At 36.9% G+C, this 23,260-nt stretch overlaps 1 protein-coding gene across 2 annotated transcripts in view; it reads left to right on the forward strand.

Moving 5' to 3' along the window:
- LOC137653925 (phosphatidylinositol 3,4,5-trisphosphate 3-phosphatase and dual-specificity protein phosphatase PTEN-like) overlaps nucleotides 1-8,642 on the forward strand; it is a 487,265-nt gene extending 478,623 nt beyond the window's left edge. For both annotated transcript variants that reach the window (XM_068387566.1, XM_068387584.1), the window contains one exon: nucleotides 4,576-8,642. Coding sequence is in view for 1 of the 2 variants with exons in the window: in XM_068387584.1 (XP_068243685.1) it covers nucleotides 4,576-4,595 (20 nt within the window). In the remaining variant the exon portion in view is untranslated. The remainder of the gene's footprint in view (nucleotides 1-4,575) is intronic.
- The last annotated feature ends 14,618 nt before the right edge of the window (nucleotides 8,643-23,260 follow it).

Here is a 23,260-nt window from a genome sequence, read left to right on the forward strand (position 1 = left end):
AGTGGTTTGCATTTTCTATGTGGCTGGTGAGAAATCTCATATGATTCCTTTAGAACAAAAGGTGTCTATTAAAGTTTCGGCAAAACTGATCAGTTGCATCATGCTTTAGGTAATAGTGTGCATCACTGATTTGGAAGCTCAGCCACTAGCTCATCATGGGTTAACTCTTAAAGGTGTAAATGTAGACGATAGTACCTCAACTACAGAAATAAGTCCCTTGAAAAAAATTATGCCGCTGTTCCCATTCAAAGTAAACAGTGTAAACAAAGGTGAAGGCCAGTAAGTAATGCCTCAGATCATACTTCAGAACAAAAAGATGAGGATAAAGAAAATTGAGTAAAAGCCAGACTCTAATGAGGTATCTTCTTTTCAGTCATTACAAAAACTTATTTCTGAAACATATCCAAATAAGTTGCTTAAGGTAATTTCTGTTTCTGTATATTCTTCCAAGTCATCATAAACAGCATTCCAAAACAACTCTGACACCTCAATTTTCAATTCATTTTGCATAGGAACAATAAATTTATCTATCAAATGTAAAGAAAGGCTGACAATTCTAGTTCTCATTTGATTTTAAAGCCTTTTGTACCACAAAGATGTTTTGATTTTTACAAGAAGAATCATTTAGCTACTCTTGTAAATTATAATTCAATCTCCCTCAAACCCCTTATTAAAGCTAATAAGCGTAAATATATAAATGAAGAGTTTGTGAGCTGGTTTAATAAAGAGATGCTGCTTGTAGCTAATAAAGTAGCAAGCATTCTTGAAATGCTCTCTTTTTGTAGATTTTGCACTAGGGGTTATTTCTAGTCTTGAAAAAAGAGAAGTTTACCGGCAATCATGATTTAAGTATTGTTTAGGGTTATCTATCTTGTTAGATAAAACTATTTCAGATGGGGCTTCCAAAGCTTTAGCAGCCGTTGTGTGTTTTATGATTAAGAGAAGGGAACAAGTATGTGGCTCTATGGTTGGGACAGTGTCTGAGGCACAAAAAATTGATTAATTTTAAAACTTCTGGAAGGAGATAAGATTAGAAGAGATTTTGAACCCTTCTATGGGATTTTACAACCTGTTATTTCCTAGTCTCCAAAGCATCAAGGGGTTGGAGGCCAGTTCAAGATGTCTTGGAGCTTAATAAGTTTACAGCTCTCACAAAGTTCTCAATGGAAATACCCTCAGCATATCTGGGGTTGATAAAGAAAGGCGATTAGATGTTTTCAATAGACATCACAGATTCATATTTTTACATTCCTATTTATCATAATTCTAAGAAATACATTTGTTTCATCAATGGGCCAAAGATTTACCAATTCAAGTGCCTTTGTCTTATTCCCAGTACCACCTGTCAAGTTTTCACTAGGAAGATACCCCCCATATTAAAATTGTTTATGATTTTAGGACTAAAAGTTCTTTTATACCTGAATGATAGGCTATTTTTAAGTGATTTGTTGTGAAGGATTCACATTCAATAAGTGGTTGCTAAGGTTACTGAAGCAGTTGGGGATCCTGGTCAGTTTGAAGAAATCTCTTCTGGTTTTAACTCTGAAGATTCTATATTTGGAATAATAGTAACGGCAGTTCCTTTTTAGGTTTTTCCATCAGCAAAGAAGATAGTCTTTACTTATTGTTGAAAAGGTTCAAAAGGTTTAAATCTATGTCAGTTCAGACATGGATGATAGTTTCCATGACATCCTAAGAGAAATTTGTTTCCATCAGATGCCATAAGATAAGGACTGTCCAATTTCATATCAATATATACTGGAACAGAATATTTGATCTAGATGCAATCTGTATGAGTGATGAAGAACCATCTTTAACTGCAGAGTTGTTGGGACAATCATAGTCGGTTATCCTAGGGAGTCTCCTTGGAAATTAATATGCCAAATTTTTCTTTGTTCACAGATATTTCACAGGAAAAAGGAGGAACAACTCTAGATCTTTAAAATTTGTCAGGGAAATGGATGTCTCAGGAATCAGCTCTTTATATGAAATGTATGGAGCTTCTTGCGATATTCAAGGCTCTTCAAAATAGAGAACCACTGGTGGTAGAAAAAACGTTGAAACTGTTTTTTAGATAATATGATAGAATTGTCTTACATCTGGAATCAAGGGGAAACATGGTGACAATCCATGTACCAGATAGCAGAGTTACTGTTGACTTGGATAAATTTGAAAGAAATTAATCTTCTTCCTCAGTTCATTTCAGAAAAAATATCTGAGCAGATCAGTTAAGCAGAAAAAGTCAAATTTTTCCAAATGAATAGTTTCTACATCTGTTAATGTCTCAAAATTTTATAGTGGTTGGGTTGAACAAAAAGATAAGTATTTTGTTCACCAGTTCTAAATCCTTTAGTTTGGAGTTAGATGTCCTGTTATGTATTTCCACCACTTGCCATAATTTGTCAGGTGATAAACAAGGTTGGGAATTTTACAAGCATCAGGATGATGCTGGTAGCCCCACTTTGGGTCTGAGGCCTCGGTGGTATTATTATTATTATTATTATTATTATTATTATTATTATTATTATTATTATTATTATTATTATTAATTGCTAAGCTACAACCCTAGCTGGAAAAGCAGGATTCTATAAGCCCAGGGGCTCCAACAGGGAAAATAGCTCAGTGAGGAAAGGAAATAAAGAAAAATAAAATATTTTAAGAAGAGCAACAAGATTAAAATAAATATCTCCTATATAAACTATAAAAAACTTTAACAAACCAAGAGGAAGAGAAATAAGGTAGAATAGTGTGCCCAAGTGAACCCTCAAGCAAGAGAACTCTAACCAAAAGACAGTGGAAGACCATGGTACAGAGGCTATGGCACTACCCAAGATTAGAGAACAATGGTGTGATTTTGGAGTGTCCTTCTCCTAGAAGAGCTGCTTACCATAGCTAAAGCGTAGGAGTATCTGAGAAGGTTGATGTACATAACCAATCTTCTCTGACAACCAGTTTTGTTGGGGATACATCCAAACTCATACATGTTACATCCAACTGCAGGAGACTATCCACCATATTCTCTAAAGGGTTTTCATGGTCCTCTAGATTGTCTGTCATGGGTTCTAAAAGACAGTTTACTAATACAGTAATCTATCAAAGAAGGATAAATGTTTATTTTTGATTGGTGCCGATCCAGAAATATATCAGTGATATAGAACAAGTTTTGACAATATTGTTAGATTTTGGTTTCCTTTCTTTTATGAAAATAAACTTTCTATTTCAGCAATTAAGGGATATGGGTCTATGCTTAAAATTTTCCATTTCTGGTATTACAGTGGATATGTAAAGAGCTTTTCATATTGGAAAACCTCCAGTTATCAGGTCTGTTTTTTTTTTTTTTAGATGTAGCTTTACAATATTTAAAATGTTTGAATTTTGAGCCTTTGGAAATGCTTGTAATTGAAGATCTCACAGTTAAAACACTTATCATCCTGTTGGCTTTGGCCTCGGCTAAAGCTGTAAGTGAAATACATGATCTATCTTTTGAGGTGGTTTTGGGGAACATTAGGGGATTTTATGTCTTTTTGCCTACTTTTAAAGCTAATAATATTTTTAAGACCAAGGGTTTGCTACAATTCTTTCAAATTCCCTCTTTGGAAAAGGAGGTAAACATAACATCAGAAAATAGATTTCTTTATCCAGTGCGAGCTGTTGAGTATTATTTGGACAAAACTATGAGAACTAGAGGTATAATTTTCTTAATTTGTTTAGTTCCAAATTGTCCTTTGTCCCCACAAAAAATGTCGGATTAAAGATTTGAAGGTTAGCTATCATGATATCAGAAGTGCTGTTACATATAAATTTTTGCCAATTAGAGGATACGGCAATATTCAAGGAAAAATCTTGAGTTTCGTACAATATTTTAAGATTTAATTTTGAAACAGGTTACCAAAAAAAAAATTAAAGATGCGTCTAGTAAATCAATTTTATTATTTGAGAGTTATAAATGACCCTCTTTCCATCACTGGCAATGCCTTACACCAGAGTTTAGGATTCAGCAATATGAACATGAGGAGATGTTCATAGAAATTAATGAAATTTTAATAATGAGATTTGTTATTTCTATACTCGCCTGATGTTTATAGTATACATAACCAATGTCCTCCCCAGTGACTCGTGGTGCTTAGAGGATAGATAATAGATTCAAGACTGCAAACAGATAGTCTTTACTATACTAGAGGCCTAATTCTATTGGAAGGAAAGAATTGTGAAATATTTTAGTTTCAAAGGTGAACATCTGTATAACTGAGCTTCCAGAGAGAAGCAATTTGAACACCATTTGAGTACAGTATAGAAATAAAAATTTTTATTAAAATTCCAGTTTCAGTCTATATTTTTTATTTCTGATATGTTATTCACAAAGCCCAGAGCTTTTTGTGATTAAATTTAGTGTTGCATGAGGTAATTGTGTAAGGACTTGATTAATATTTAATTGAAAATTTTGGGGCATATAATCATAATTAGATTACCGGTAATTTAGAGACATTTCCCTGATAGTTTATGGTTTAGTTTATGTCCCTGTTTAACTGAGGAAAAAGTGTGATGGCATTAACAGTATATCTTTAATATCTGCAGGTGAATCTACATATTTGTGAACCAACGAAGCTTTAGCAAATAATTGGGAATAGAAGTACGTACCTGACCCACCGCGAAAATGTATGAAGCATTTGCAGATGTGCTCATCATCCACCGTTTTTCCTCTGGTAACTGATACTCAGTCAGCTGTTATAGTTATTTCTATAGATTTAAAGATAAATATGTTTCAACTATGGCCATCCCACCCATGTTTTATATTTAATAATAATTTAGCAGGCAGCCATAGGCCATCTTATAGAAATTTAAAAAAAATAATTTGTCACACTGTTCAATATTATAGCTTTAAATTTGTATTCCTACAATAAACTTGTACCAAAAGCAAAAGCAAGGTGTAGCAAAGCTGCATTGTTATAATACTATAATTTAAGGTTAGATAACTAATGTACTAAATGCTTTTTAGATCTATTATTATATTTTTTATCATTCTTTTCTAATGATCCTAGTAGTTGAGGCTAGATCAATTATATTTTTGTAAAAGTTAAGTCTCATTCAATTATTTTCTTATTAATTATGGTTGCTAAGGTAATATTTAATTTTGAGGATAATTCATACGCAAGATCATGTGTATTCTTGAGTTAGAAATATGACCAGAGGTTGATTTGTTTAGAATTTTATGATTTTAGTTTGATACATTGGAAACTTCAGGAGTCTGTCTAGGATTTGCATAGTGTAATCATACATGTATTGTTAAAAATTTTTGACACAATTATCTACCAGAAAGTGTAGCCCTTGTCATCACTTTATACACTTAGGTTTGTGGTTCTCTTGATGTTATGGCAGGTATGTGCATTAAGTATGATGGACAATTTTGCAATACATTCCTGTATTTGTCTAGAAAGGTAGGAGCCTTTGATTTAATCATGTAAGTGCAAATTACTAAGGAAAATTAGGAAAATTATGTTTATGAAAACTATACTTTCAGTATGAACTCTGTTGAATGGTTTGCTTATATTTCCTGCGCATCATTCATAAACAATCATTATTCCATATTGCAATTTCTCGATCTTATTTTCCCTGATCTTTCCTATCACTGTTATTTAAAAAAAAAAAAAAAGCACACAGAGTGCAGACCTCTGCCATGGCAACTTATTTCTTGAAACCAGCTGACCTTTCCCAGAATCAATTTAGACCGTAGGTGTATTTGAAGTCTGGGTGACAACCATGTGCAAACTTCGGGTTAAGGTTAGGGTTAATTCGGTCGCTCTTTTGCTCGACCTTGACCTTAACCTTTGACCTAGGACTTTCAAAGTTGAATAATTTCTACGTCTCGACATAACAATTAATCCCTGAAAGTTTCACTACTCTGTGAGTAAAATTGTGGCTAGGAAGTTGTTCACAAACAAACAGAGAAACGAACAATGGGCAAAAACATAACCTCCTCCCAACTTCGTTGGCAGATGTAATGATTTGTTGAATATTCTGTTCCTGATCCTCTGATAATTTTGAGAAATTAATATTTTAGAATACATTAGTGAAGATTAGGATTTTTAGTAATAGTAGAACCTCACAATAACGGAACACTTTATAGTGGCTTTTGGATATAAAGGACCAAATCCAAATAGCTAGATTCGTGTCTGGATGGTGTTGTAAAGGTTATTGTGAGAAGAAGTAGTACATAGTTCCAAGATATTTATATTTATTTACTATTTATGTGTTTTTTTTAAGGTAATAAAACCATTTTTACCTTATTTATAATTGGCATATCTTCATAATAAATAGGCTATTTGAGGAATCATTCAATATCAGTGAAATCAACATTTTTTTATGCAAGCCCATCTGAGAAAATGTAAACACTATCAGCTGATTTGTCGTCAGTTTATTTCAACCTTTAGCTATCGAGGATATGCACATATGAATAACAAAATAGTATTCTTGATACAGTATATGCAAAGATGATATTATTACAAATGTTTTACGGTATCCCTAGAAATTCAAAAATTAATTGAATGAGGCCGATTCACAATTTTTTTCCGTACATACAAGTGATATATGACGGGCAAAAAGGAAACCAGCCTTTTTTTTTTTTTTTTTTTTTTTTTTTTTTTTTTTTTTTTTTTTTTTTATTACATTCATCGCCAATTGGAACGAGCGAACGAACACATTTACTCATCAAGTTGATAAGTAATTATACTAATAGCTTGAGTAAAACGTATAAAAACTGTGATATTCAATAACATATTGATATATCTGCACTATTAATATAAGATGTTTTGAATAAATTTTGCAAAAATACCAATATGTTCTTGATTACCAAAGTTTTAATATAAATTACTGAAAGCTATTAGTATCATTAGTAGATAATTGGATGTGTGAATACTTTCGTTCATTGTGCTTAGCGATGAAATATAGATAAAACAATGGTATCCCTTTTGGGTGTCATATGTAGGGAAAACATGCTGTAGAATTGGCTTTATTTTGTTTATTTGAAATTTCCGTAAGTCAATTATTTTGTAATTTAGGAATTGTCTTATGCTGCAGACATGAGATAAACTCATTAAAATTTTCCTTAATTTTTTACCTCGCCTTATCTGAAGGTTGTCTTATACTTGGAAATATAAGGTATTCACAATTTTTTTGCACATTCATTTACAAATATAGTAGTCTTGCATACATGTTTTTTTTATGATTTTGTATGATTTTATCATGAGAAAAGTAGTAGTAGTAGCAGTAGTTCTCAGATTGCCAGCTAATGTTTTCTGGCGCTGTTTTCATTTTTTTAAAATTCGGTCTGTGCTTACATTGGTCTTTGTTTTTGCGAGTTTCATTCAGATTACATTTCTTGATTATGTCATCCAAGTGGGAAAGACAAAAGCTTGTTAATCTCAGTTGCTCGTTTTGATGTTACTCCAGGTGTTGGACATATTGCATATAGTAGTCCCGTATACAATTTATATTTTCGCCTGATTTTGCATGATTTTGTTTTGGGGAACATGTTTTCAATATAATGGACAATTGGCAATTAAGGCTAGCTCTTCCCACCTATTTTTCCATTATTTTGAGGATCTATTGAACACAATAAAAAATGTTTTCAAAACTGTGAAGCGAAGATATACCGAGAGTAACACTGCCGTGGGTATATGGAGTATATTTATGTGCATCCTCTTGATACATTAAATTCAGTTTCTCATATGATTTGTATATGCAGTTATATACCCTCTTTCATAATAAAGATAGAGAGAGCGAGAGAGCAAAGTAATGTCAAAATTCTGTTCCCTATAATATACTGTTTGAAATCATTTAATTTGGTGCTCAAGATATAGAAGATATGAAGACACAAGGCTTTGATGTTAAAGGTGTGCAAGTAAAAAAAAAAAAAAAGCATATGAGACTTGAACTTATAGGTACAGTATTGTACTTTTGTGGCAGAAGGATTGAAAATTTAATGTAGCTGAAACTAGATCTTATTCGTATTTTCTTAATGAATTTTTCCAGGTTGCACAAATAATTAGATACACACCATAAATGGGTATATTTCATAAAAGCTTTGCATAATCATATTTGATGCTCTTATTCAACTATTATATTTTACTTTTGTTATCATTATTACCTAAGAAAAGGTTTTCTATGTTTATCATAATGTTCTTTTAGGTAGGATTGAAACATTTTAGCTAAAATACTGTCATGGTCTGTAACTGCTTAATGCTAGATGCAACTGGGTATTTATCTTTTAATGTGCAAAGCAGTAAATTCTTACACTTTTCTGTTTTATTCAATTGAATTATCATCCACAAAATTAAGTTATGAGGGCTGTTTAGTTGGATTTGTGTTCTGTACATAAGTAGTTCATTATTATGTTTTTTCACCTGGGAGAATGTTAATTCCATGATGATAATTTTTGCTGATGTTTGTGATTTCAAGTGGGAAGTTGCTTTGAGTTCATTATTTATTATATACCATTAGCAGTAAATTGTTATTTTATGGTGAGAAAATTTTAGTTTCACTTTTTACCTTCATTTTTTTTTAAATCTTGTTATATTTGTAGTGTGATATAGAACTGAATGTTAAACTTTATCTGCTTTTTGGGTCAATAGATTTTGAGCTCTTCACATCATTATTTCATTCACTTGAACCAAGATTTGGGTAAATTCATCCAAAGTATGTACCATACTCAATACTGACAACACCACCAGTTTTTGCTCTCTCTACCTCCAAAAGATGATTCACATTATTACAATATAAATCTAAGAAACTTTTGGTTCAAAGAGCAAGGCATGCTGGGTATGGGATTAATTGTCAGTTTTGTCATAAAGCTATGCCCTCTAAAAGCAAAACTTGTAATATCTTAGGAGTGATATTAAGAGTACTTTTAGGATTTTTTCAGGTGTGTGATATTGAAGGATGGAATTAGCCAGAGCATGAGTCTTACTCTGAGGGGTCTATAAAGAGGAAAGGAATTAGTAGATTTACCACTCTTGTGTGATCATTTTAGGCTAAGTGATACTCTAGAGATTTTTGGAAGCTATCAAATTGTTCAATACTAATCTTGAAGTTTGATTAAAGGAAAAGTATGTACTCCCTCATATACCTGACCATGCACTTGTATCCATTTTCTTGAGTTGCTTGATCTGGAAAAATAAAATTTAGAAATTTACTAAAAGCTGCAAAGAGTTCAATGACAGGAGTCCAAATGAAAAATGCTTAAAATCAAAGGACATAAAACACCCAAAGTACATCATGTCGTGTTCCCAACTTCAAGTCCTTTGAAGCTGTGATGATATTTACAGTTATATAGTAGCTGATAGTTTAGTAAAAAGTAATTATAGTTCTCAACAACTTGTTTTATACCACAGGGTTCAAGTATTATACTATGACTAACATATGTGTTTAAGAATACAGTAAAAGTATTGAAACTCATATTTTGCCATTAGCAAATGCACTTAAAAATTGATTATTATTTTTTATGCTAAAAAGTTTAAAGGGTTATCAAACACTTATTTCTGGTCTTTAAAGGAATACCAAATACTAATTCATGGGCTTCAATGTTTTACCAAACACTTATTCTTGAACAGTATGAATAATGAATAGATCATGGCAATATCACTTATATTACTTTAACTAAATTCAGTTAATTTGTTAGCAAAATTTATGCACTAGGAAAGGAAATATTATAAATCCCATACAATTTTCTGTATGTACAGTCAAGAAAGTTGTTGATCAGTGGACACTTACTCAATAGCAAACTATTCCGTATCACAAGCATTTTGTAATTTTAAAACTTTCATGTACTTAAGTTATCATAGATTGCCTCTTTACCAACCAAGATATTAAGGCTGCAATTTTCTTGGATGGTCTTACAGCGTATGAATTATGCTTTTCTTGCCTACTTGATATATGAAAGGCTTCCGTATACTTTATTCAAGATTTTTTTTTTCCCAAGAACATAGCACGCTCCCTAGTTAGTTTTAGTTTTCAGGTTCCAAAACTGTTCAATGTTGGCATTATTTTGTTATTGGATCAACTAAAATCCTATTGTAATGTGTGTTTAAACTTTTGAAAAGTTTCCAACAACTGTAGACTGAAAATTTAACTTCTGATCATGAGTTGATTGTTACCGAGACTTTAGTTTTCCTCTCTTTTCCTAAGTAATCTTTTATTGCTACAACTAATACAACTAGTTATCATAATTTATCTATGATTTTAAGTAAAATAGTTATATTTCAGATTTTAGGTCATTCTTGCAATCACATATTATATACTATGTTAGATCAATTTCATGCAATTAGAATAAATGGTGTGCAATAATTATTCTAAATTAGGAAATAAAAAAACTGCTGGGCTTTTAGCATGTGACATGGCCAAGCAGGTAGAAAATGTATTATTTGCTTGGATATCATAAGTGTTATTTATAAATTATTAAAGTATTTCTCAAATTGAATGTCAGAATTTGTTGAATACACTATTTATTTGAAACCATTTCTCATTATACAGTAAAAAGAAATATTAAATCAGCGTATGCTATAAGTGCAGGGTTTCATTGCAGGTTCTAATATAATATACATTTCAAGTCTGCAAATATTGCATTTCATTATCATACTGAATATCTGACATGTTTTTATAGTTAATACACGACAGCGTATTAAACGGACATGCAAGTTAATCTGAAGTAGCTACTGCACCAACATCTGTATACTGTTATACAGTATGATGAATATGTCTGTTTACAAGTGTTCTTGTTGGGGTAGCTTTACATGTGAACTATATATTAACAGTTGAAATTAATATTTTGTTTGATGTTTTCAATATTCTTACAAAGGTTTACGGAGCATCATACGATAGTGAATTCAAACCCCAGTAATATATTTAAGTTTAACTGTACTCTGTTGTTATTGCAGTGTCTGATATGAAGTTACATTCATTGTCCACTAGTAATCAGTTTATGTTAACCAAGGTTATGTAAAGACATACTAATAATTCATATGATGCCTTTGATTTTTAATGCTTTGCAAGAGCCAATTCATATTGTACAGCTTTATAAGAGTTGACACTTTCATGTAGGTAACCTTATTTTTTAGTTATATACTGGTTGCAAAAACTGCAGTATTTCTACAGTCTGTGTCTATGAAATACAAGTAAGGGATATCTTACTTAGGATAATCTTATATTTACAACAATTCAAGTGCAGTCATCAGAGATATAAAGCATGCTGTACCAATTAACAGAATATCTCAAGAGTGTTCAATAATGTAGAAAGAGTTAATAATTATAATATAATGTAGTAGCTATTTTTTTATAACCTAATCTTAGTTGATTTTACATTAGAAAGTACAAAATACTGTTAGACAGTGTAGTTTCATGCATTTACCTAGTACAGTATATCTATTATTTTATAATATTCTCTAAAAGAAATATAATAATGAGGTTTTCTTCACTGATAGAAGCTATATTGGTGGTGTTTTACAACTCCTTGATAGTGTGGAATAAGGTTATTTTGAGTGGTAAACTCAAATTATTAGAACCAAAGAATATCTTCCTCATTACCAGTACTTTTCTTTTACAGCTGTTAAATGTGAAAAATTCTGTTGTTAAATTTATACTTTTGTTATAAATATTAGGCTTTTTATTATTTATATTGTGTTACTGATACTTGTAATTTTCTTTCAATTTGGTTTTCTTACAATAAGTACTGTAATGTAGTTAAGCTTAATATAGAAAAGGGAGTTTCACAAGTGTACTGTATGGTCTCATTTTTACTTAAATCTAAACCTTGTAGAAGAACTTGAGTAATTGCATTTTTGTTTTGTTGCATATGATCCTGAGTAGGCAATTTCATTTATAGTAAGCTGTTATCAATAAGATTTAGAATGAGCGTTGTGTACAGTATCATGTTTTCTCATGAATTCAAATTTTAAAACTGTCATAGCAATAATATTGAATATTTAAAAGATTTTTTGTAAAATTTTTTTTAGATATTTGTCCATTGTAAAATTGTAAATTCGGGTATGAAATACATTGCTGGTAGTGTGGAAAAATAAAGATAGAAATTTGTCATTAGTCTGAATTAGAATGCTTTCAAATAAAGTACTATTTTCAAAACTTTGACTGGTGAATTCTCCTTTCCTTGTTCCCATTTTTTACATTCACTGTACATCAATGGCCTATTATACGAATTAGTTCTGTTCTCAAAGAAACGTTCGTTAACTAAAAATTTGTATATCGAAGTGCATTTTCCCATTGAATTTCATTAAAAACATTGAGATACGTTCTACGAGTTCCCGAAAATAGACCCGTTTCCCGATGCAAGGCTTAATATATAGTAATAAAATAGAATACCTGAACAGCTTTGTTTTATTAGCATTAGGTAAGGTAATAATATATAGACAAAGACTGTGTAGAAAGTTTATTTTGTTCCTTTGAGTTGCAAAAAACGGATTTTGAGCGAAGCGAAAAATCTATTTTTGGGTGAGATGGCCATGACGTCCTGATGGAAGGTTCCTTTAGTAGCTTCCTAAGGGTATATATGACTACAGTGATATTCCCAGAGAATCAAACCAAAGGTTTCACAGAATTCTAACTTCTGGCGTGAGTACCCTTAAGATTACTCTCAAGGGTATCGTATATAATCAGGGGACGTATTCTTGACACGCCACATGGCAATCTGCACCCCGAATAGCTTTTACGCTTCGAGGGGGATACGTGGCAGAATTAGAAGGGTAGCCGCAATAGAGGTTACCCTGGTTCCCCTACTACAATCGTATCACAACCGCGCCAACTCCCTCTGGCGGTCATTCCTTGTAGCGTTGAGCATGGTGCTACAGATACAGTAGTTCAGGGAGGGAAACTGTGAAGATCTTTTCATAGAAAAGAAGGGTGGGTCCATCAGGACGTCATGGCCATCTCACCCAAAAATAGATTTTTTGCTTCGCTCAAAATCCGTTTTTTGGGCTCAAGCCATGACGTCCGGATGGAAGCATACCAGAGAATTAATGTATCTGTGGATTTTCATCCGTGCTTTAACCTTGGGACAATATTTCTACGGCCGAAAGGGCCAATTGAGACAAATGACGTTACCGTTATCCGTCATTATCACTAAACATAACAATGTTAGTGCTTCCTGCCCCCTGCAGGGAAGATTCATTTTTAGACGTTAGAAAAGGGGCCTCAAGGTAGCATATATTGTATGAACAAACGTAAGTATACACTGAGAATACAAACGGTCTCAAGGCTTGTATATATTGCGGAACCAATATGTGTCCTCATCCGTTGTTTGTAAGCATACAATGATATGAGAAATACTTACATGAGTAAGTCAAAGAACTCTGTCATCCTAAACATGCAATTGTTGGGCGAATTAGGACGCAACTGCATTTTAATAGACATTTATTCCTAATAAATGACTACATGCTAAATGAATGTAGCATGATAAGGAAATTATACAAGATACATACACAGAAATTAATGTTCCCTTTTTTGAAAGGGGAAAATTGATGAGTGCCACTCTCAGACTGAAGAAAAGCTCTTTTAACAAGACTTTTCTTTATAATTTCTGTACATGAAATAGTCTAATAACACTGTGTACTATGTACACACGGCACTAGTGGTATCCGTATAATTTCACACCTGAGATTCTGAACAGATTTGGTGTTACCATGGCAACACTTATTCAAAGGGAGGTCAAACGAAAAATGCTGACCCCTTCTCCTTTTAATTGATAGTCCCAATCAATTTACTGTTCATCGCAGAGCTAGACGACAGGGTCCAAAATAGCACCTGCCGCCACCACATAATGCTTCAATCCATAGACTTGCTTAGCATAGTGTCTGTAAGACACACCAGAACACCTCCGATCAGTAAATGAGCGAAGAGGCTGAAGTCCACACACTGAAAGGTTCAGTGATGAAGCAACTTTTCTCGGATCTTAATCTGCAGGAGTGCTGTCAGGATCTGCTCCGCGAATAAGGTAGGTGAGCTTCGCCCTCAGTTATAGGGATAGTTTGATCCAAAGTTTTCTCCTGTAAAGAGCTGTTTCTCCTGAAGTCTGAAGTTCTATGAAGATAGACCTTAGACCCTCTAGCAGTCCTAGAGAGACATCTTCCTTCAGAGGGTAGATTCTCCAGGAACCCCACCTCTTAGTGGGTAGGTCATCCTTAGTGAGAAAGATTGGATCAGGAAAGAGATGCAGTTCTCCCACTTAATGTGGCCCTCATCCCAGATAGGGCCACTATTTCACTAACTCTAGCCCCAGAGGCTATAGCGAACCGAAAAATAACCTTTTAGGTTAGATCCTTGAGGGAACAATCCTCATTGTTCACAGATGAGGCATAATGTAGGACCTTGTCCTGAAGACCATGAGATGGGCTTTAGTGGCGCTGCAGGCCTAAGCCTGCACATGTTTTCGGAATCTTAATAAAGATTTCATTCGTCAGATCCATTTAAACGTCATATAGAAGAGGTCTAGTCGGGGTTGATTTGCACATAGATATTGGTCCATGGATCCAAAGATCCAATCAAGTGACCTCTCTCGCAAAGTTGGCCCTACCCTTGGTGCTTACTCAAGGGTTTATATGGGGACAAGGCCGAAGAACTAGGCTTCTCAGAGTATCCAAGGATACACTGCCTCCTTTCTCAAAGGCCATCGTGCTGTTGGCCGCCCGACCTTGAATATAGGGGTGGACAGAGAAGGACAGGCAGAAGATCATGAGATTGCTTTCGGTCCCTATTGCTTTACAAAGCAGCTTACCTTTCCCAAGAAGACTCGTATTGTCTTCTAGTTGACTAGACTTGTATTCTTCAGGGAATTCTATTTTGCCTTTTGAGATCCCAGTCTTTTTCCTAACCGTTAAGGGCAAGGAATTCATAAGATGAAGGGATCAGGTGTACTGTGATAAATTGAAGGAAGAAAACTTCTGAACCTCCTGGATAATCCTAGGTGCATAACTAGGACCAGCCTCAGCCTCAGTTCCTTCATTACAGGGAACGGGGTGTTCTTGGGCTACCTGGGAGCCAACAGAGCCCCTCTTCCCTGGAAGGGTCTCAACATGTAGAGGGCCTTCCGGAGGAAATTTGATGGGTTGAACAGGAATTTCTAAGTCCATCACTTCTATTCTAGAGACATCTGTTACCTCCACTAGAGGATCCTCGTATGGGGTTATATATCGAGATAGTATCTTGATGACGCTCGTGATGAAAAGAACGATCTGCAGCTCGGGGACTTGTTCCCATCTGGGAGGGAATGGGTCTGCGTTCGTGTACCATTCCAACTCTATTGGGTTGAACCCGAGAAGAGCATCCGCTGTCACCTTGCGGATTATTTATAAACGAGCTGCTGATAGGCGCCATTCCCTTAAGGAAGGGATGGCTAACATTCCCTAATAAAATGAGATGCCCCTTATCCTCGACAGTTTTGACGCCTCATTATCGCTTCGATGCCCCAGATCAGCCTGAGAAGGTCTGATCTATGTGGAGAGAGTTTCTCCAACCATTACAGGGCTAAAATGGACTACGGGCCCATTTTAGGGTAAGTGAAGAGGGAATGACCATCATTGGTCCTATTAGATCTCTTCGAGCCGTATCTTCTCCAGCCTCTTAACGCATCTTACAGCTGCGCACATAGCACTGGGTCTGTCATTATCGTGAACTGGAGAGAGTTCAAAACTCCTCCCTGTTAGCGTCATGGAATCCTGACTGATTACAATAGTCTCTTGACAGACCTTACAATCTCGTTTTACATCCCCAAGGGAAAGGAGTGTTAGGGTGACCGCAGGTTTCTATGATTTTATAGAAACATTGAAGCCCCTGAGCTGGAGAGAATCGAGACTTCTTGAAGTTATTTTGCATCCCCGATGTTCCGGGGCCGGATCATCTCCATGGATGCTCATAGACAGTCGTTTCGGGTGCTGCCTTAACTCTTTCTAGGCTTGGTTTCACTTAACTGTGTCTGCTAATTCCGTGAAGATCCTAGGACTGAATCTAGTCTGACGAGAATCTTGTCTAGAATATATGTTATCTTCTGTAACTTAGATCCTAGGTAGGAGTGGAGGGGGTGACTGACTGGAAGTTGCCGATAGACATCTTTCAGGTCTGGTCAGACTGTCAACACCCCTTACTGAATAAGGTCCTTGTGTTCAGAAGGATTAACATTCTGAACTTGCTGTTTTATTGGAACTTGTTGAGTGGCGCCAAGTCCAGAATGACTCAGAGTTTTCTTGAGTCCTTCACGTGAACACTAAACAGCCTTCCTTGGAAATCGATAGACTCTACTTTCCTTACCGCTAGTATGCTCTAGAGCTCTAAGGTATACCCTTCCAGGGGATTTGGAATGTAGGAAGAGTTGAGGAAAGGATGGTGGAGGTATGTCCATTTCCATTCTAGTCTCATCTTGGTTAGGCCTTGGACCCAAGGATCGAAGGTCCAGCGATCCAGGAGGTACTTCCTTCCTACCAGAAGCGTCTGTTTACTTCGCATGATCAGGTGTACATATCTGGCTGTCTGTGGAACAATGGTCATTGTAACTGTGGGATGCTGTTTAACATCCCAAGGAGAACTAAGAAACCTTCCTGTCCTCCTTTTAGGTCATACCTGACCGTTTGTCTATATCAGCTTCTCAGTGTTTCACTTTAATAGAAGATTCCTTTCTATAGTATAAAGCTTAGGATAAGTACGCTGGAAAAGAATAGGAGAGACACATACGTGTAAATCCTTCCAGCCAACTGCTGCGGCCCTCCTAATTATTGATTCTAGTGCATCCCCTTTTAAAAGGAGCCCGATGGAAGATTCTAGCCCATAAGGATAGAGTAGCGTAAGCAGCGCCTACATCCAGGGAATTAATAATGAGAATCAAAGAGGCTGATGAAGAGTCAGCGTAAGGAAAAAAAGGGGGGGGGGGAGAAGTGTATCCCCCAAATCAGATAGGTCTCAGCAAGAGATTGTGCTCAGAAGCACAGCGTACTGGAAAACCATTCTATTGTATGGTTATGTACCAAAGATTTCTGTCTGTGATATGGGGTATTGTATACACCTATACAACTGGCATATTACCGTCAAGGCTAGTACTTGGGGGTAAGTTAACTGGCACAGTACTTCAGTACCGATATGGCTAGCAGTTCTCCGGCATGTCAGTGACTTGTCGGCTGTCAGCGGGTCGCTGACAGAAGTCACACCATCCTAGCCAGTATTCAACGTGACTGGGTAGTGGTGAAAACTATACGCATAGTCAGCAGCCCTCTGAACCATTGGCGACCCCTCGGGCTGTCGGCAGTCCGCCGGTTATCGGCGGGCTGTCGATTGAAGGCATACCAACTCAGCTATTGACTGGGTGGTGACCAAGGGCACACACTGCTGGCTCTCGGCGGCGGAGTCAGATGTGACAGTGAATCAATGACTGCCGTCGTTGTTATCACTACAAGGTGTGGCCTGATTGTAATGTCTCTGCCTGGTGTTTGCCAGTCGGGGGTACGAGTCTTGCTCAGATTCATTAGTGCCGTTAGTATCTGCAACCTTATCATCCTTGTGAGGTAAGGTTAGGGGGTTTGGGGGAGCTTGAAGACCTAAAAACCTTTAAAAGAAACACTAAATTGCCAGTTATCACAATGAACAAGTGAAATCTTTGGTCCAATTCCTGTAGAGTTTCCGAACTTTTGCGAGTTCGCAACTGAACCGCATTTTTGTGATAACTTCTGAAACCAAACCAACCGTAGTTCGACAGCTTGAGACTGCCATTGTGTATGCACTGGCAGCGAGAGGGGGGGGGGTACCCCTATCCTCACCTCCTCTCCTCGAACTGGAGTGGAGAAAGGAGGGATAGGGGACAGGATATCCTTTAGGAAGCTGTAAAATAGGTAGGTATGGTTTCGGAGAGATTTTAGAAATCTCTCACCCAAATGTGTAAATGTTAAGAGCTGTATACCAGATTCTATTAACTTGGGTTTTTCGAGACCTTCGACATTAAGGTCTGGCCTACTTACAGGTCAGAGGATCTCAGACGGGGTTGGGGATTTGGAAATAATATTGCTGGGGGCATGAACCTGCATGTATTATGTCCGTGAAAATACTCACTCTTATAACTGCAAAAGACTGCGATGCATCATCTGGTGTCCCTCCTGTAAGGAAAGGAGAACAGAAATGAGTATTCAATTGATTATCACACTGATAAACAATTTGCAAAAATCATCTTTTGACAAAAATAGCTTAGGACAGAAAGCTATAAAGCGATAGCGGGAGACACATACCCGTGTATCCTCTACGAGCCAATGCTGTTACCTCCCCTCAGTACTGTATTAAGATAAGGAAATTCCTCCAACTGGGGAATTCCCGGTAAAAAGGGGGGTCGAACACCTAGGTGTAAGGAAGTGTACAAAGCACTGTCCCCCCTTATACTTAACACTGTGAGGTAAGGAGGACTGATTTCACAATCAGAGTATCGAGGGAATGCCATTCTTTCGATATAGGAGCGGTACCAGCAGAAGCTCGCACAAGGGTACCCAAGATATGTTGATTAGAAAAGATAAAAGACATATTTGTGTATCCTAACCAATCTATTTGCTGTGACCTCCTGTACAATATTAATTCAGGGAGTTTCCTGATCAGGGAAACTCAGGGATAAGGGCTCTCCCCTTTAAGGGTTAGAGGTGTCACACCAGTAGCCCTTTACGAAATTTAATATTGTAGGGTAAATGGAAACTGATTTCAAATCAGAATATTGACGAAATATTATTCTATGAATATAGAATTGGGTTCAGCAAATACCTGGGCAGGGATACCCAAGATATATTGGAAATAACTACTAGTATAATATATACGTTAGTTTTCCTTCTGCCGTATATAAAATACTGCAAATATACTGACTACCTGTATATACTGTAGTTCAGCCGGCATGTTGCCGGATTAGCTAGCTCTTGCCGGAGCATCTAGCATGCTAGATAAGAGAGAGAGAGAAAGCATGGAGTGAAGGCTATCTATTACTGTGTATGTATAAAGTAATAAAGGGTGTAAAAGTCTAATTTTACTGCCTTTCTACTAGTATAATATATACGTTAGTTTTCCATCTACCGTATATATTATACTGCAAATATACTGACTACCTGTATAGACATATACTGTAGTTCAGCCGGCAAGTTGCCGGATTAGCTAGCTCTTGCTGGAGCATCTAGCATGCTAGTTAAGAGAGAGAGAGAGAGAAAGCATGGAGTGAAGGCTATCTATTACTGTGTATGTACACAGTAATAAAGGATGTAAAAGTCTAATTTTACTTCCTTTCTCCAAAAAGAAGGTTCAAATGGAAGGGGAGAATGTAACATTCAGGCTTCCATCTAGCCACAGTACTATTGCCGGCTTACCACTGTAGGCCAGCCTCCGGCAGCACTAGTACAGTCGGCATGCTACCGACTGAGTCAGTACCTATCTGTGCCGGTCTACTGCCGGCCAGAGCAACACGCCGACAACAGAAGTTGTGGCCAGCAGTTCAAGGGAGAACTGGAGAACCTTGGTGACAAAAGGGACCTTGCACCCACAGCCGGCATGGCTGCCGGAAGCCGTCAGTCGCCGACAGCCGTCAGCCGAGGAGAGGGGGTCTGGCCGGCTCCGGCAACCCACCGGCAATGGTAAGGTTGCAGGACGCCGGCTCAGGAAAGACAATGGCTCGGCCATCGTAAAAGAACAGAGGGGGGGGAGGGTCCTATATGAGGTATGGGAGGGGCCAGCAATGTTGCCGGACTACACACCTTGAAGAAACTCTGTTTCAGTACCGGCACAACCCCAAGCGGCAGGAGAATCTTCTATTCTCCAGCTTAGGAGGTGCTAATACAGTTAAGGGGACGGCAGTCCATGCCGTTCCTCTCAACAAGGGAGAAACAGAGTTCCAATGCCGGCGCCATCCTAGGCCACAAGAGTATACTACTCTACAGCCTAGGGTCTGCGAGCATAGGACTAGTCTACTAGACCACAGGGAGAAGGTGGCGGCATCATGCAACCACTTCAGGTGTAATCTAGGGAGGGCTAGCCTCATATGCCGGCAGTTCAGCCGGCAGGGGAATGCAATCACCCCGCCGACCGACTGCCGACAAAAGACTAAATACTCTGAGGTTCTGATCAAATCCCAAAACTTGCCGTCTGCTGTTAAGGGATGAGACAGAAAAACTCTAGGCTAGTCTTGCCTGAATTTGAAATTCAAGGCCGACGCAGAGAGTTGTAGCCTAAGGCTACTCTCAGAGGGAAGAGAGATTACCCATAAATCTCTATTCGAGACTAGTAACGGCTAATATAATTCCAGGAGATATCAATCTCCAAAGAATGATAACCGATACACAAGGGTAACCGGGGAAATGTCGAAAGTATATGTTGTCTAGGTTGGGATACCTAGACAAGGTGAGATCTCGGTTACCTAAAATCACCAAAACTCTGTCATATACGATCGACACAGGAAAAGGGAAAATTATGCATATACAGTAAATACATTTACAATATAAATGCCTAAATAGCTTTCATAATAACAATTAATGTTATTAAAACCGGAAATGTCGTTCTGCTAACTAAATAACACATGCCCAATGAACGACTGCGCCTATGGCGACACCAGTGACCGGCGTAGATGCAAACACAATAAATACACTAATTTCATTGTGAGGCTGGAACTAAAATACACATTGTAAAGAATGAATACTCAACTTTCTGGATGGAGAAAGAAGCCGTAGAAAGCATAAAGATTCCCTTGAAATCGATCGAAAATGTCAGATCAACAGGGAACACCACCATAGCGAGTCGCTACAATTAAAGGAATGACCGCCAGAGGGAGTTGGCGCGGTTGTGATACGATTGTAGTAGGGGAACCAGGGTAACCTCTATTGTGGCTACCCTTCTAATTCTGCCACGTATCCCCCTTGAAGCGTAAAGGCTATTTGGGGTGCAGATTGCCATGTGGCGTGTCAAGAATACGTCCCCTGATTATATACGATATCCTTGAGAGTAATCTTAAGGGTACTCGCGCCAGAAGTTAGAATTCTGTGAAACCTTTGGTTTGATTCTCTGGGAATATCACTGTAGTCATATATACCCTTAGGAAGCTACTAAAGGAACCTTCCATCAAGATGTCATGGCTTGAGCCCAAAAAACGGATTTTGACACAGGAAAAATCTATTTTCTGGTGAGATAGCCATGTCGTCCTAATGGCACGCCCGTTACTTTTCATCCCCTCCCAATTCTCAGTGTAGGACATCGCATCATGCGGTGGCTACTCCTGGAATGGTTCAACAGGAAGCGTTTTAGTTGTAGCACATTGAGATTGGGAGTTGTAATGGCTCTCTTGCCCACGTACCTTACCCTATACCTTATCCTTTGAGACAAGGTTAACTATTCAGGGAAGGATAACTATGGCTTGTTATTAACATGTCCCTGTTATATACACGATATCTCTCGGGATATTCGCTTTGGAGGTTAGAACTCCGTTGATACCTCTAAGGTAAAATTTGTCAGTTATATCACTTGCAGAAATATCCCAAGTAGAAGCTGCCAATGAGAAACTTCCAATAGGACAACATGGCTATCTCAAACAAAAATAGATTTTTCCTATGTCAAAATCCGTTTTATATATAAATATATATATATATATATATATATATATATATATATATATATATATATATATATATATATATATATATATATATATATATATATATATATATATATATATATATATATATATATATATATATATATATATATATATATATATATATATATATATATATATATATATATATATATATATATATATAGAGAGAGAGAGAGAGAGAGAGAGAGAGAGAGAGAGAGAGAGAGAGAGAGAGAGAGAGATTTCTAACCAAGAGGCTGGAAAAAATTACCACAGAAAATCTACAAAGTGGTGTAGGGAAATTTCAAATGAAAAATGACTTTGTATGAATGATTAAACAACGGATTTTGAGCGAAGCGAAAAATCTATTTTTGGGTGAGATAGCCATGGCGTCCTGATGGAAGGTTCCTTTTTGGTAGCTTCCTTGGATAAATAACTACTAGATATTCCCAGAGAATTTAACCATAGGTTATCACAGAATTCTAATTTCTGGAGCGAGTATCCTAAAGGTTTCCCATTAAGACATCGTATATCAACAGGGGACGCATGTATTAACGCGCCACATAGCTATCTGCACCCCACATAGAGTTAACACTTCACTGTGTAGGGGCAGAGAATAGCTGGGGAGCCGTTCCACAGCTAATCTCGTCCGTGGCTACTTTTGGTACTCGAAACGTAAACAAACGGGCGCCATTGCTAAATGACGTCACGTCCGTCCTCATCCTGAAGCCAGTTGCTTGCCGATCACCATGATACAGCAGGACAGGGTGGGACCTGAAAGGCTGGACGAAGTAGCAGGGAGGGTCCATCAGGACGCCATGGCTATCTCACCCAAAAATAGATTTTTCGCTTCGCTCAAAATCCGTTTTTTGGGCTCAAGCCATGGCGTCCTGATGGAAGAATACCAGAGAATCAATGTATCGTGGTAGATTTTTCCCTTTTAGTGTAAGTGCCGAGGGCTTTGAATAGGGTAAGCATGGTAATCTTGATAGAGGTTCCGTGGGGCTGAAACTTCCTGCCCCCCTTGGCAGAGAAGTCCCAACGGACCATGGTGAGGATCAAAGTGGTTCTTGAAGTGCTACCCACCTTGCGGGGAGAACGTGAAGAACTCGGAGACAAGACAGAATGGTTGCTATTCGTATAGGAACATTCTAAAAAAACAGACAAGTGGTGGTTAGGCACTGTATATTGTAAAGGAGAACAGTCTGGTCTCGAAGGTATAGCGCAAGTAAGTATTCAGTTAGGAATATTACATAGCATGGGTGAGTATATAATATGGATTGAACCAATTATCTTCATCGTTTTTATAGAGGAAAAAGGGGAAGGATAATGAAACTATGACAACCATGTATTTCATAGTATAAGTAGGAGCGAATTGAGACGCACAAGTAAATAAAATAGAAATTTTATTTCACAATTGCAGAATATGGTAAATAAATGCAATAAAGGATGTAAAGGTAATTTACAATAAATTATAATGTACATAGTAATGAAAAACTTCGCTCTTGAATCTGAAAGAAAATTTCAAATTATTAGAAAGCACGGGTTCCAGAGGAACATTAGTCTTTAAAAGAAAAACACATCATGCACTAGGCATACGGCACTCATGTGACGACTATGACATTTCACCTGAGAGAAGAA

This window comes from Palaemon carinicauda, chromosome 1, assembly GCF_036898095.1.
Source record: "Palaemon carinicauda isolate YSFRI2023 chromosome 1, ASM3689809v2, whole genome shotgun sequence".
Classification (NCBI taxonomy): Eukaryota; Metazoa; Arthropoda; class Malacostraca; order Decapoda; family Palaemonidae; genus Palaemon; species Palaemon carinicauda.